The sequence below is a fragment of the Procambarus clarkii genome, chromosome 48, assembly GCF_040958095.1.
Source record: "Procambarus clarkii isolate CNS0578487 chromosome 48, FALCON_Pclarkii_2.0, whole genome shotgun sequence".
In the NCBI taxonomy this organism is placed as follows: domain Eukaryota; kingdom Metazoa; phylum Arthropoda; class Malacostraca; order Decapoda; family Cambaridae; genus Procambarus; species Procambarus clarkii.
This window is the reverse complement of record NC_091197.1, coordinates 37,119,191-37,135,383: the sequence shown is the minus strand read 5'-3', so window position 1 is coordinate 37,135,383 and position 16,193 is coordinate 37,119,191. Positions and strand designations below refer to the sequence as shown.

The 16,193-nt window shown below is 52.0% G+C and overlaps 1 protein-coding gene across 1 annotated transcript; it reads right to left on the bottom strand.

The window, feature by feature from the left end:
* Positions 1-7,818: 7,818 nt before the first annotated feature.
* On the bottom strand, positions 7,819-8,964 carry LOC138351215 (coiled-coil domain-containing protein 8 homolog). Its single transcript, XM_069302859.1, has 2 exons — positions 8,920-8,964; positions 7,819-8,817 (listed from the first exon to the last, which is right to left on the bottom strand). The coding sequence occupies exons 1-2, from the start codon at positions 8,962-8,964 to the stop codon at positions 7,819-7,821; spliced, it is 1,044 nt and encodes a 347-aa protein (XP_069158960.1).
* Between the last annotated feature and the right edge of the window lie 7,229 nt (positions 8,965-16,193).

The window sequence follows — 16,193 nt, the reverse complement described above, 5'->3', positions numbered from 1 at the left end:
ACGCGTTACCAAAACAATTGTTAAATACTTGCGCTTGATCATCACATTAACAGCCTTGCTTGTGGTGTATGCTGCCAATCGAGCATTAAACCTCTTCTGAATATTGCTAGCTTACACTGAAATATTTACAGCAAAAATATAAGTTTCAACTTTACTCGACATTACTCATACACACAGCTCGCAGAAGGTCTGAAAGACTTATCTTCAAGACTGTTTCGTGGTGTGAAGTGTGGTCTGTCTCACATGAGTCGTGCTCCCTCTCTTCGCAGCATCTGCACAGTGTCTATGGTGATACACGAGCCACACAGGTGGCGTGCCAGGTGTACACGGGTGGCTGGTGGCATGTCAGGTGTACACGGGTGGCTGGTGGCGTGTCAGGTGTACACAGGTGGCTGGTGGCATGTCAGGTGTACACGGGTGGCTGGTGGCATGTCAGGTGTACACAGGTGGCTGGTGGCATGTCAGGTGTACACAGGTGGCTGGTGGCATGTCAGGTGTACACAGGTGGCTGGTGGCATGTCAGGTGTACACGGGCGGCTATTGGCATGTCAGGTATACACAGGTGGCTGGTGGCATGTCAGGTGTACACAGGTGGCTGGTGGCGTGTCAGGTGTACACAGGTGGCTGGTGGCATGTCAGGTGTACACGGGCGGCTATTGGCATGCCAGGTATACACAGGTGGCTGGTGGCATGTCAGGTGTACACGGGTGGCTGGTGGCGTGTCAGGTGTACACAGGTGGCTGGTGGCATGTCAGGTGTACACGGGTGGCTGGTGGCATGTCAGGTGTACACGGGTGGCTGGTGGCATGTCAGGTGTACACAGGTGGCTGGTGGCATGTCAGGTATACACGGGTGACTGGTGGCATGTCAGGTATACACAGGTGGCTGGTGGCATGTCAGGTATACACAGGTGGCTGGTGGCATGTCAGGTGTACACGGGTGGCTGGTGGCATGTCAGGTGTACACAGGTGGCTGGTGGCGTGTCAGGTGTACACGGGTGGCTGGTGGCATGTCAGGTGTACACAGGTGGCTGGTGGCATGTCAGGTGTACACAGGTGACTGGTGGCATGTCAGGTGTACACAGGTAACTGGTGGCATGTCAGGTGTACACAGGTGACTGGTGGCGTGTCAGGTGTACACGGGTGACTGGTGGCATGTCAGGTGTACACGGGTGGCTGGTGGCATGTCAGGTGTACACGGGTGGCTGGTGGCATGTCAGGTGTACACAGGTGGCTGGTGGCATGTCAGGTGTACACAGGTGGCTGGTGGCATGTCAGGTATACACGGGTGACTGGTGGCATGTCAGGTATACACGGGTGGCTGGTGGCATGTCAGGTGTACACAGGTGGCTGGTGGCATGTCAGGTGTACACGGGTGGCTGGTGGCATGTCAGGTGTACACGGGTGGCTGGTGGCATGTCAGGTGTACACAGGTGGCTGGTGGCGTGTCAGGTGTACACGGGTGGCTGGTGGCATGTCAGGTGTACACAGGTGACTGGTGGCATGTCAGGAGTACACAGGTGACTGGTGGCGTGTCAGGAGTACACAGGTGGCTGGTGGCGTGTCAGGTGTACACAGGTGACTGGTGGCGTGTCAGGTGTACACAGGTGACTGGTGGCATGTCAGGTATACACGGGTGACTGGTGGCATGTCAGGTGTACACAGGTGACTGGTGGCGTGTCAGGTGTACACAGGTGACTGGTGGCATGTCAGGTGTACACAGGTGGCTGGTGGCATGTCAGGTATACACGGGTGGCTGGTGGCATGTCAGGTGTACACAGGTGACTGGTGGCATGTCAGGTATACACGGGTGGCTGGTGGCATGTCAGGTGTACACGGGTGACTGGTGGCATGTCAGGTATACACGGGTGGCTGGTGGCATGTCAGGTGTACACGGGTGACTGGTGGCGTGTCAGGTATACACGGGTGGCTGGTGGCATGTCAGGTATACACGGGTGGCTGGTGGCATGTGAGGTGTACACAGGTGGCTGGTGGCATGTCAGGTGTACACAGGTGGCTGGTGGCATGTGAGGTGTACACGGGTGGCTGGTGGCGTGTCAGGTGTGCACGGGTGGCTGGTGGCATGTCAGGTATACACGGGTGGCTGGTGGCATGTCAGGTGTACACGGGTGGCTGGTGGCATGTCAGGTGTACACAGGTGGCTGGTGGCATGTCAGGTATACACGGGTGGCTGGTGGCATGTCAGGTGTACACGGGTGACTGGTGGCATGTCAGGTATACACGGGTGGCTGGTGGCGTGTCAGGTATACACGGGTGGCTGGTGGCATGTCAGGTGTACACAGGTGGCTGGTGGCATGTCAGGTGTACACGGGTAACTGGTGGCATGTGAGGTGTACACAGGTGGCTGGTGGCGTGTCAGGTGTGCACGGGTGGCTGGTGGCATGTCAGGTATACACGGGTGGCTGGTGGCATGTCAGGTGTACACGGGTGGCTGGTGGCATGTCAGGTATACACGGGTGGCTGGTGGCATGTCAGGTATACACGGGTGGCTGGTGGCATGTCAGGTGTACACCGTTGGCTGGTGGCATGTCAGGTGTACACAGGTGGCTGGTGGCATGTCAGGTGTACACGGGTGGCTGGTGGCATGTCAGGTGTACACAGGTGGCTGGTGGCGTGTCAGGTGTACACGGGTGGCTGGTGGCATGTCAGGTATACACAGGTGGCTGGTGGCATGTCAGGTGTACACGGGTGGCTGGTGGCATGTCAGGTATACACAGGTGGCTGGTGGCATGTCAGGTGTACACGGGTGGCTGGTGGCATGTCAGGTGTACACGGGTGGCTGGTGGCGTGTCAGGTGTACACAGGTGACTGGTGGCATGTCAGGTGTACACAGGTGACTGGTGGCGTGTCAGGTGTACACAGGTGACTGGTGGCATGTCAGGCGTACACAGGTGGCTGGTGGCATGTCAGGTGTACACGGGTGGCTGGTGGCATGTCAGATGTACACAGGTGACTGGTGGCGTGTCAGGTGTACACAGGTGACTGGTGGCATGTCAGGTGTACACAGGTGGCTGGTGGCGTGTCAGGTGTACACGGGTGACTGGTGGCATGTCAGGTGTACACAGGTGGCTGGTGGCGTGTCAGGTGTACACAGGTGGCTGGTGGCATGTCAGGTGTACACAGGTGGCTGGTGGCGTGTCAGGTGTACACGGGTGGCTGGTGGCATGTCAGGTGTACACGGGTGGCTGGTGGCGTGTCAGGTGTACACATGTGGCTGGTGGCATGTCAGGTGTACACGGGTGGCTGGTGGCATGTCAGGTGTACACAGGTGGCTGGTGGCATGTCAGGTGTACACAGGTGGCTGGTGGCGTGTCAGGTGTACACAGGTGGCTGGTGGCATGTCAGGTGTACACAGGTGGCTGGGCGGGCCACAGCATGTGGAGGGTGGGTGGCGACTTCTCGACACATGGGGTGACTCACACTAGCGCGAGCAAGAAACAGGGTAGTGTATATAGTCTGTTGTTGTTGCTTCTGACTTTCGTTCAAGGCACTTCTATTTTAGATTATCTCTGGCTACACCTCCGGACCACAACGGTCACTCGACATCATCCCGTATCTTTAACTCTACAGATGACTTTCATACCGCACGATCAAGGAACACTTGTCACAGTCAGTGGGTTCTGCAACCCGTCCTTCTAATGGTAGTAGACATCCATCAGTCTCAGGAGACTATGGAGCTGCGCTCTGGTTATCGGTCAGGAGTGGCCTCTCCAGGGCCAAAGCCAGGGTAGGTTGATACGGGGGAGAAGCTGTCACCCATGCAGCAGGTCCCCCCCGTCTTCACGGCGCCGAAAGTCTCCAATAAAAGGCCAACGCCAATACGATTGGTTCCAGCGCCGTCGCAGGAACTGTCAGAACGAGGATGAAGGCAACAATGAACTGCCCTCTCTTCCTAATAGAGCGCCGCATTTTAACGTATGCTCAACCTAGTCCCACAAATCGTCGTACTAGAAAATGGTAGCGGCTTGCGTAATTGACATACTGTCCCCGTTTTCTGTGTTGGGTCCTCTGGTAGGTTAGGGAAGCGCACTTTACTACGACGTTGGAAACCTTAGGAAAACAGGCTGGCTTCTGGATGTACCTGGTGATATTCCTCTACAGTCAGTAGCCTTAGTGTGGCAGAGATGATTACACCGCTGGATTCATGCCGCCTGCAAGATATTTTGTGACAAATTAGTGTCTTGAGTTAACTTGAAGGCTTGGGCACTTAGACGATGTATTTCTAGCTAGTAGCCGCTAGGAGACAACACACATCTGTTAGGCTATAGACGATGCGTTGTTCTTGTTCGTGTTCTAAATTAAGCTACTCGGAACAAAAGTTGCAAGCAGCACGGACTATGGTGATCCCGTAGTGGACTTACCTGGCACAGGAGCGGCAAGTAGCACGGGCTATGGTGATCCTGTAGTAGATTTAACTGGCACAGGAGCGGGGCAAGTAGCACGGGCTATGGTGAGCCCGTAGTGGACTTATCTGCCACAGGAGCGGCAAGTAGCACGGGCTATGGTGAGCCCGTCGTGGACTTATCTGCCACAGGAGCGGCAAGTAGCACGGGCTATGGTGAGCCCGTCGTGGACTTATCTGCCACAGGAGCGGCAAGTAGCACGGGCTATGGTGAGCCCGTAGTGGACTTACCTGGCACAGGAGCGACAAGTAGCACGGGCTATGGTGAGCCCGTAGTGGACTTACCTGGCACTGGAGCGGAGCAAGTAGCACGGGCTATGGTGAGCCCGTAGTGGACTTATCTGCCACAGGAGCGGCAAGTAGCACGGGCTATGGTGAGCCCGTAGTGGACTTACCTGGCACAGGAGCGACAAGTAGCACGGGCTATGGTGAGCCTGTAGTGGACTTACCTGGCACAGGAGCGGGGCAAGTAGCACGGGCTATGGTGAGCCCGTAGTGGACTTACCTGGCACTGGAGCGGAGCAAGTAGCACGGGCTATGGTGAGCCCGTAGTGGACTTATCTGCCACAGGAGCGGCAAGTAGCACGGGCTATGGTGAGCCCGTAGTGGACTTACCTGGCACAGGAGCGGCAAGTAGCAAGGGCTATGGTGAGCCCGTAGTGGACTTACCTGGCACAGGAGCGACAAGTAGCACGGGCTATGGTGAGCCCGTAGTGGACTTACCTGGCACAGGAGCGGGGCAAGTAGCACGGGCTATGGTGAGCCCGTAGTGGACTTACCTGGCACTGGAGCGGAGCAAGTAGCACGGGCTATGGTGAGCCCGTAGTGGACTTATCTGCCACAGGAGCGGCAAGTAGCACGGGCTATGGTGAGCCCGTAGTGGACTTACCTGGCACAGGAGCGACAAGTAGCACGGGCTATGGTGAGCCTGTAGTAGACTTAACTGGCACAGGAGCGGGGCAAGTAGCACAGGCTATGGTGAGCCCGTAGTGGACTTATCTGGCACAGGAGCGGCAAGTAGCACGGGCTATGGTGAGCCCGCAGTGGACTTACCTGGCACAGGAGCGGGGCAAGTAGCACGGGCTATGGTGAGCCCGTAGTGGACTTACCTGGCACTGGAGCGGAGCAAGTAGCACGGGCTATGGTGAGCCCGTAGTGGACTTACCTGGCACTGGAGCGGAGCAAGTAGCACGGGCTATGGTGAGCCCGTAGTGGACTTACCTGGCACTGGAGCGGAGCAAGTAGCACGGGCTATGGTGAGCCCGTAGTGGACTTAACTGGCACAGGAGCGGCAAGTAGCAAGGGCTATGGTGAGCCCGTAGTGGACTTACCTGGCACAGGAGCGACAAGTAGCACGGGCTATGGTGAGCCCGTAGTGGACTTACCTGGCACAGGAGCGGGGCAAGTAGCACGGGCTATGGTGAGCCCGTAGTGGACTTACCTGGCACAGGAGCGGGCCAAGTAGCACGGGCTATGGTGAGCCCGTAGTGGACTTAACTGGTACAGGAGCGGCAAGTAGCATGGGCTATGGTGAGCCCGTACTAGACTTATCTGGCACAGGAGCGGCAAGTAGCACGGGGTATGGTGAGCCCGTAGTGGACTTAACTGGCACAGGAGCGGCAAGTAGCATGGGCTATGGTGAGCCCGTACCAGACTTATCTGGCACAGGAGCGGCAAGTAGCACGGGCTATGGTGAGCCCGTAGTGGACTTAACTGGCACAGGAGCGGCAAGTAGCACGGGCTATGGTAAGCCCGTAGTGGACTTGACGATGTGTTTCTAGCGTGTAGCCGCAAGTAGAACACACACACATATCTGCTGGAATAATGTCCTGGGTGGAAACTCTAGACCAGGCGAGGAAGCTCCAGCCGTTGTCTCAGCGGTCAGCCAATCCCCGGCCGGCTAGTCGACGGTTTCAAGGCATATTGGCGTCCTATAAGCTCATTTCTGGTCACGTGGGCTTGTGACGTCACGCCCACATTATTGATCCTGATCAAGCACACTATTGTGGATGACCTGATTTTGTGATGTTTTGTACTATCTCAATAAACTTACTTGAACTGGAACCTGACCTCTAATCTCCTCTGAACTACGCGAGAAACAATGCTGCGCAAGTAGCTAGAATTACCAGTGCCAAGTGCTTGTAGCAGTCTTGACCAAATCGCTGTGCTTATTAGTGGCTTCAGCTATAGTATATACCAGCGCTATCTAGCACTCCAACCTTCTGCTTGTAACTTATTTTACTTGTATGTACTTTAACGTAAATAAAATAATAATATCAATAATAATAATATTATTATTATTATTATTATTATTATTATTATTATTATTATTATTATTAATGATGAGCTCCTTCTGTTTCCTTGTTGATTAAGCACAGGTCGGCTCTCAGGTCGGCCCTCAGGTCGGCCCTCAGGCGGCTCTCAGGTCGGCTCTCAGGTCGGCTCTCAGGTCGGCTCTCAGGTCGGCTCTCAGGTCGGCCCTCAGGTCGGCTCTCATGTCGGCTCTCAGGTCGGCCCTCAGGTCGGCTCTCATGTCGGCTCTCAGGTCGGCTCTCAGGTCGGCTCTCATGTCGGCTCTCAGGTCGGCTCTCAGGTCGGCTCTCAGGTCGGCTCTCAGGTCGGCTCTCAGGTCGGCTCTCAGGTCGGCTCTCAGGTCGGCTCTCAGGTCGGCCCTCAGGCGGCTCTCAGGTCGGCCCTCAGGTCGGCCCTCAGGCGGCTCTCAGGTCGGCCCTCAGGTCGGCCCTCAGGCGGCTCTCAGGTCGGCTCTCAGGTCGGCTCTCAGGTCGGCTCTCAGGTCGGCTCTCAGGTCGGCTCTCAGGTCGGCTCTCAGGTCGGCTCTCAGGTCGGCCCTCAGGTCGGCCCTCAGGTCGGCTCTCAGGTCGGCTCTCAGGTCGGCTCTCAGGTCGGCTCTCAGGTCGGCCCTCAGGTCGGCCCTCAGGCGGCTCTCAGGTCGGCTCTCAGGTCGGCTCTCAGGTCGGCTCTCAGGTCGGCTCTCAGGTCGGCCCTCAGGTCGGCCCTCAGGCGGCTCTCAGGTCGGCTCTCAGGTCGGCTCTCAGGTCGGCTCTCAGGTCGGCCCTCAGGGCGGCTCTCAGGTCGGCTCTCAGGTCGGCTCTCAGGTCGGCTCTCAGGTCGGCTCTCAGGTCGGCTCTCAGGTCGGCCCTCAGGTCGGCCCTCAGGCGGCTCTCAGGTCGGCTCTCAGGTCGGCTCTCAGGTCGGCTCTCAGGTCGGCTCTCAGGTCGGCTCTCAGGTCGGCTCTCAGGTCGGCTCTCAGGTCGGCTCTCAGGTCGGCTCTCAGGTCGGCCCTCAGGCGGCTCTCAGGTCGGCCCTCAGGTCGGCCCTCAGGCGGCTCTCAGGTCGGCCCTCAGGTCGGCCCTCAGGCGGCTCTCAGGTCGGCCCTCAGGCGGCTCTCAGGTCGGCCCTCAGGTCGGCCCTCAGGTCGGCTCTCAGGTCGGCCCTCAGGTCGGCCCTCAGGTCGGTTCTCAGGTCGGCTCTCAGGTCGGCCCTCAGGTCGGCTCTCAGGTCGGCCCTCAGGTCGGCCCTCAGGTCGGTTCTCAGGTCGGCCCTCAGGTCGGTTCTCAGGTCGGCCCTCAGGTCGGCCCTCAGGTCGGTTCTCAGGTCGGCCCTCAGGTCGGCCCTCAGGTCGGTTCTCAGGTCGGCTCTCAGGTCGGCCCTCAGGTCGGCTCTCAGGTCGGCCCTCAGGTCGGTTCTCAGGTCGGCCCTCAGGTCGGTTCTCAGGTCGGCCCTCAGGTCGGCCCTCAGGTCGGCTCTCAGGTCGGCCCTCAGGTCGGCCCTCAGGTCGGCTCTCAGGTCGGCCCTCAGGTCGGCCCTCAGGTCGGTTCTCAGGTCGGCTCTCAGGTCGGCCCTCAGGTCGGCTCTCAGGTCGGCCCTCAGGTCGGCCCTCAGGTCGGTTCTCAGGTCGGCCCTCAGGTCGGTTCTCAGGTCGGCCCTCAGGTCGGCCCTCAGGTCGGTTCTCAGGTCGGCCCTCAGGTCGGTTCTCAGGTCGGCCCTCAGGTCGGCCCTCAGGTCGGTTCTCAGGTCGGCCCTCAGGTCGGCCCTCAGGTCGGCTCTCAGGTCGGCCCTCAGGTCGGCTCTCAGGTCGGCCCTCAGGTCGGCCCTCAGGTCGGCCCTCAGGTCGGCCCTCAGGTCGGCCCTCAGGTCGGCTCTCAGGTCGGCCCTCAGGTCGGCTCTCAGGTCGGCCCACAGGTCGGCCCTCAGGTGGGCCCTCAGGTCGGCCCTCAGGTCGGCTCTCAGGTCGGCCCTCAGGTCGGCTCTCAGGTCGGCCCTCAGGTCGGCTCTCAGGTCGGCTCTCAGGTCGGCCCTCAGGTCGGCTCTCAGGTCGGCCCTCAGGTCGGCCCTCAGGTCGGCCCTCAGGTGGGCCCTCGTGGTATCATAATACTAAGTGTACCACAGGCTCTCATTAGAGACTAAACAAGCTTGGGAAATACGCTAGGTACAGTTGTCCTGTGTTCTGAGTGTCCATGGGGTTAATTTACCCACTTTAATGCACGTGCAGATGCTCTGTAATATTCCACTTGATGACATCTGTGGAAAATTGAGAGCCCAGTCTTACTCAATCCTTAGAGTCTTTCCCATAACCGATATATTATCTCCCACAACCCATATGTGCCTTCCATAATATTCATAACTCATAACATAAACCTTAATTATCCAACTTATATCCCTAATAATCCCTCTCGTAATCCTTATAATGTCTCAGTAATCCTCAAAATATTTGGTGTCTGGGGTGTTTTTCATGAGTTGATTGGCCGTTTTTATGGGTTTATAATAAATTGTCAATAGTATTTTCAGATTTTTGTCTATAGGGATAACTAAAATTTGGATAACCAAATAAACGGCCAATCTACTCATGAAAAACTCCCCAGACACCAAGAAGAACGCCTTAAAAGAGACCAACTCTATGCCTTTAAATGCCCACTTGGGGACTGTAAGCCCCAAAGAACTCAGTATATAGGCAAGACATCAACGTCTCTTTCCAGGCGATTAACAATGCATAAACAGCAGAGCTCCATCAAGGAACACATAATCTCTTCTCACAACCAGACCATCACCAGAGAAATCTTAACAAACAACACAGAAATCATCGATAGATACAGCGATAGCAGGCGGCTTGACATCAGCGAGGCACTGCACATCAAAAAGTCAACACCAGCAATCAACAGCCAATTAATGCACAACTATATTCTACCTACTTCAAGACCCCGAAACAATATGGGAGCAGCAAGAGTAAGTATGGGCCAGTAGGCCTTCTGCAGTTACTTCCATTCTTACGTTCTCATATCCAAGTTATACCCATTGTTTCGTGTTCTGTCTTGTGTTTGTCATAAGTTTGTTCACCTCACCCAAAATTTTTGTACCGTATCACCTCACCCAAAATGTGTATAAGTTCGATGAATTTGTGTATTAAATCGCAATACTTCGAACTGAAGAATTAATTCGAACTGAAGACACGCCCAAAGAAACCAATTTAGAAGCCAACCAGAGCTCAAGAGCAGCACCCAAACCAATGCCAAGAATGATCTTCATAACCAAAAAATCAGTAGATGGTCCCACTTATGCTTATATTGCCGCACTGGAAAAGGATAATCCAGGATCAGATCATAGAGCCAAACCTGATATTAGAGGCAGATATAACATATCCACAGCTAATCCGGATATAATCACAAACCTCAGGAATACAAAACATCTAGTGGAACTGAAACCAGAAGAAAAAATCACCAAAATGATAGTACAACATTTCCGGTTGAAGTTCATGCAAACAGACTCTAAGAATGCCCAAATGTCACAACGGCGGTAAGGTGTCAGCATAACAATGTTGAAACAAGACAGGTCCTCATAATAATAAAAGGACCTCGCATCAACACTCTGTGTGTTGGGATCTATGGTCAATTCAGTCAAGGCTGTACAACCCAGAACCCACGCGCTGTTACAGATGTCAGCGCTTTGGCCACCATAAAGATGGCTGCAGAGGTCCGGAATGATGTGGAGTATGTAGTGAGCTCCACAACACCGACATATGTAAGAATCTGCATAAAGAAATCAAACAAACGAAAGTAAAATGCCCGAACTGCGGGGATACACATCACGCCTGGAACAAACGATGTCCAGAAAGGGTAAAAAGAATACTAGCATTCGGATCTACCCAGCAACCCAAAATCACAATTTCTAGACCACAATCGACCAGACCCTCGGTAAAAAGCCAGTGGTACACCCCTCGGCAAGTCCGAATAAATGAAGATCAGCAACAGTCTAACGCACCAATTCCTTCTAGTCTGAGCAAGAACAGCGCCTCCAATAACTGGAGGAAACAAAGAAGCACTACTCCACAAGGCAACAGCAGCAGAATAGATCAGGGCAGCAAAACGAATATACCTGTTATTGCCTCCAAGACCTTCCAAGCAGAAATGATAATCCCTACATTATCAAATGTCCCAGTAGCTGGATGTAGCAAAGACGCTTCAACTCAACCATGAGTCTCCTCGCCCACCAAGAAAAAAGTCTCCACTCCAGCCAAGAAGACACAAGCCGTTGGGAAAGTCAGCACTGTAAAGACTACCATGGACTCAATGATTCCACAATAACGAAATAATGGACGGTCTCAAAATTATACCATGGAATATTCAAGGATTCAAAAACAAGGCACAAACCCTCCGAGCAGTGCTTCTCAAGGACAGCATTGATATTGTTCTACTTCAAGAAACACTCACCAGGACTGAAAGAAATATCAATATCCCGGGATATCAAGGTTTCCACTGTCCTATGGCACAAGGTGGCACCAGAGGCATTTCAATTCTAGTAAGAAATCAAATCATAGCAATGCCACGGCAATCACAGAGCTGCCAAACTGTGGCGAGAACGTCGAAATTATGGGAGTTAATCTCACTATGAGGAACTCAACGCTGTCCATCTTCAATGTATACAAGAGCCATAGAGAACACGACATGGATGTCTCAGCAATCTTTGAAATAGCAGTCACTACACCTACTATCATCTCTGGCGACTTCAGCGCTCATAGTGAATTACTACTTGATTCATCAAGAACCGACGCCAACGGAAGACATATTGAACACCTTTTGGATGAATTGCCGGAAATCAGTCTGTTTAACTCGACGAAACCAATCCACACTGGTGAGGGAAAGCTGGACCTGACGTTTGTTTCCACCGTGGAAAAAGATTTAGTAAATGCAATACATAGAGCAGCAAATCACGCCATCCCCAAGTGGAAAACAATTACTCAACAACATAAGAACCATTGGTATTACTGTGATAGGATCAAAGAACTACATAACAGACTAAATCGTGCATGAAAGAATTTCAGAAGAGATAGAACCGAAGCTAATCTAAGACTTCTTAGAGCGGTCCGAGATCATGTGCACGAAGAAACAGCAAAAATCAGAGAAGAAAAATGGCTCGAGTGGTGTGCCAATCTATATCAGCATATGTCCTTGGGCGACATCTGGAGGCAGACCAACAGGGCCAAGGGAAAATCGCCTCCTGCTCCGCCGCATCATGTTCATCCAGAGCAAAACAGAAAGATTAGCAAATCTATTTGCTACAAGAGCCAGTTCGACCCAACTTCCTCAAGCATCTCTGACTCACCAACAAAGACTTCAAGCAGCTAGATTGACAAAAAATAGGCTATGCCTTAGCCTTACTTGACGAACTAGTCCAACCTTTCAATCTGAAAGAATTCAGAAAAGCTACAAATAAAACTAAAACACAGTTCCAGGTGAGGACAAAATCACTTACAACATGCTAGCCAAGCTAGGAGAAAAGGGTGAAGAAGCCTTCTTGAATCTCATCAACAGAGTATGGGTGACAAGAACCCGACCACTCTCTTGGAACAGTGCAATTATAGTTCCCTTTCTAAAACCTAAATACCCAGGAAATCGCAGACCCATTTCATTAACAAGCTGTCTGGCCAAAGCTGAGGAAAGAATGGCTGTTAATATAATTGACTGGAAAGCCAATCCACTGCACCAAAACATGTTTGCTTACAGAAAAGGTGTTGGAACCACAGAATGCCTTACCTCCCTCCTGGATAAAATTAATGACAAACCTGGAATCGTTATTTTTCTAGACCTAGAAAAAGCCTTCGAGTTAGCCAGTGCTCCAGCTACACTGTGCTGCCTTGTGGATAAGGAAATCTAAGGAAACGTTCTTGCCTTTGCCAAAGGAAGCCTGCTTAACCGAGAAGCTAAAGTCAAATTCCAAGGAAAAACATCGACCTCAAAGAGGCTGGAAAATGGAACTCCGCAGGGAGGAATACTAAGCCCCTTCCTCTTCAACTGTCTCATGGAACAATTCATGAAGCTCAAGTTACGAAAAGTCAAACTTCTTAACTATGCAGACGACTTTGTGGTCATCATCAATGGCAAAGGTGCAAGGAACCATGCACAAAAATGCCTAGATATTATCAGCAGGAAAGTGGAACGCATAACAGTGAAAATAAACAGCAATAAAACCAAAGCAATGGCCGTTAAAATGAGAACTCAAGACATCAGATTCGCAATACAAAGACATGAAATTGAGTGGGTTACCTCTTTTCAAAACCTAGGAGTCATAATAGATAGCCAGTTGAAATTCACTCAAGAAATTTAATATCTTCGGCAACGTTGTTAAGGCAGAAACTCAGCTTTGCGCTCTCTGACAAGTCTTAGAGAGGGTGCATCTCTACCAGTACTCAAAATGTACTACGTTCAAGCAGTTAGGTCACTCATCGACTATGCTGCTCCTGCTCTTACATCCCTCAGTGATAACCAATGGCAGAAACTGGAAGTGTGTCAAAATGATGCTCTGAGAACAATGTTTGGAGCACCTATATGGACGCGTAGAGAGAACCTTAGAATGGAAATCAACTTACCAGCATTAGAAAACAGGATGAAACAAAGAATAGCCACCATAACAGTAAAACTTGCTGGAACCACCGCCAGACTGTCAATTAAAGATAGCATACACAGAGGCTTAAATCAGACAGAGAACACCAAATGGAAACCATCTCAAGACCTACAACGACTCACATCTTCACAGACAGATCAGTTGATCAAGCAAGAGGTTCTGCTGGGGCAGCAGATTACACTAACAACCATGAAGCTTACTGGAGCATGAATAGTGGGTGCTCAACATTGCAAACAGAATTATATGCTCTGAAGCAGGCCATAAATTATGCAATTGAGAATAATTTACATGATGTCATCATTCATACCGACTCTAAAGCTTCGCTCCAGGCATTGTTATCCAGTCAACACAGAGATAATATACAACTCCTCACAGAAATTCAACATATAGGAAAAGATGCCGATAATCTAGGGCTGTCAATCACCCTAAATTGGATACCAAATTACATTGGCATAGATGGTAATAAAAAGACAGACTCTTTAGCAAAAACTGCCACTGCTCTACCTGTTGTATAAATTAAGATACCTCCAAGTATTTCACAGATTAAGTAGCAAATCAAAAAGAAAATACACCCATCTATCAAATGTCGCCACAGAGCCACAGTAGCGGAAGGAAGATCCACTGCGATATGGTACGAACAAGCCACTGGGCACTACTCTTTCAAGCCTGGCAAAAAGATATCCAGAGATATTGCAGTAGCCATACAGACTCAGACTTGGTTACAGGTGCTGCTGGGAGGTAATGAACCCAATAGTTAAAGAGTGTCATATCTGTGGAACAGAAGCAGAGGCGCCACTGTTGCACTACTTACTAAAATGTGAAGCTACTGAATCCCTGCGCATCAAACAACATCATTCCAACGACAGCAGCTGCAGTAGATGCACATTCCACAGCGACTACAATGATTAGAAAAGCAGTTAAAGAATGGGACTGACTAGTGAACATTGTGCAGCTACATCCGCCACCAAGATAATGTTATTAAAGCAAGATTAAACCAGTGCACTAAAAAATAAGTGAAAAAGAAACAGGGGGGAAAGGAGAAAATACCACTTCTCTTATATAAAACTTTGACCCAAATATCACAGTAACAAGGTTATCGCCAATAACAGAACTCAATTACGGGCTCTCTATAGCCCATGCTACATGGACACTTCGTTCTGAGTAGTGTGACGGAGTCCCACTCCCATATCTTTCCCGTCCCAGCATCAAGAGTCAAATCTCTGCAACGGAACATTTTGACATATATGAGCGTATGGAATGTTATCGTGTTGGCAGTAAATTTGCCGTTTTAGTTTGGTTGTACAAATGGCTTACGCCCTTTTGAGTTACAAGATGACACCGAGGCACTCTGTTTCCCGCCAAAGGAGCGTGACGCCTGCCGGCTATTAATTGGCCAGGTAGAGTCACGTGACATCATGGACTAATGGGGAGGAGCCCCTCGGGCTGTGTGACGTCACGAGGCAGAGGGCTTCGGGCGGCGGGCGCCCCGGCGGGTTCAGTACGTCACGACCCGTGATAGTGTGACCGCGGTCGAGTGAGCTCCCAATTTGGAGGCTAGGAAACCCCAACCAGTGGACCCAAGCAGCCGCATTGGTATTGCAAACGTCGTGGGACATTACCTTACTCCTAGAGAGTACATGAAAGCATGGCTTGGCTGACGTCAGAGCGCCAAGAGCTCCATTACTGATAGACTGTGGCAGAGACGAACATTGGTCTGGGACGCCAAGCGTGCCAGGTTCAAACGCATCAGGCGAGCCGCTGTGGCTGGGCCAAGTCCACTGGAGTTTTGAGGAGGGGAACCTGGTCCGGACTGCAAGTTGTGTCCACAGCTCAAGTGAAGGGAGGAAGAGGACGAGGCCCACAGGGACCTGACTCCAGTACCTGGAGAGGAAGAGGAGCAGGACCTGCCTGCAGAATGTGAGAACAGCGAAGACGCGCATCTACAAGTCGACTGAGGACCTTGTGTGAACAAGACCCTGATCAACAGAGGACCGAACGCCAGGACCGGGGACCTCAGCAGTCCTCGTCAGAGGATACGTCGACTATGTAGCAGAAAGAGTTACGGTAGATAACTCCCACCCCATTTCCGCATTGATATAAGTGAGCTAGAATATCTTGAATGTCGTGAGCATTGTCTCTATTATTACTACCAGTGTGGTAGAGAGTTTAGGCTAAGAGCCAAGTTACTCATGTAGGCGTGAGTTAATGTATATATATATGCACGTGGGTGTAGTGACATTTTGGGCCGCTGGAGGAAGTGGTTAGATCCAGGAGGCCAGCTGACTGTGATGCCAGAGGCGCGTGAGGAGTGATGCTGCCGACGGACAGCTCCAATTACATCATTGTTTATGCGGATCCAGTGTAGCTTCTTCGTTAAACTTTTCCTCAATTTTAATATGTGTTTGAGTGAACCTTCGTCTCTAGGGCTATTTGAGTAGATCATATAAATATATAAATCGCACTGCACTGCATCTGATATTGAATCCTTGGTTTGAGACAACAAATAAGATCACTAAAAGTTGAGGAGTGTTGCTGGGACACGAGAGCAAGCACCCAGCTGGCGACCTTAGTATGATTGAGAAAGAGTTTCCCAGTGTCACGACGGGCAAATTCAACTGAGAGACAGGCGAGTTGGATTTCTCCACTCGCCAGGGATGCGATTCAAGGCCAGCACCTTGGTAGAGTGGGGTGGCCCCAGGGCGAGCAGTGGCGCCCAGGTGCAGGGGGCGGAGACCCACGGGAATAACCCTACCCATATAAGGAAGGAAGTGGGTGAAACGTGACAGTAGCTAAATCTAAAATTCTAAAACAACATCAACAAGAACTTCCTAATCGGCACCCTAACTCGTCCTATA

What these genes read in the sequence shown, in the direction of transcription:
- LOC138351215 (XM_069302859.1), bottom strand. Translation starts at nt 8,964, where the DNA reads ATGTCATCAAGTGGAATATTACAGAGCATCTGCACGTGCATTAAA. An exon ending in GCATCTGCACGTGCATTAAA is followed by an intron (nt 8,818 to 8,919) that starts GTGGGTAAATTA and finishes TGGTACACTTAG; the next exon opens with TATTATGATACCACGAGGGC.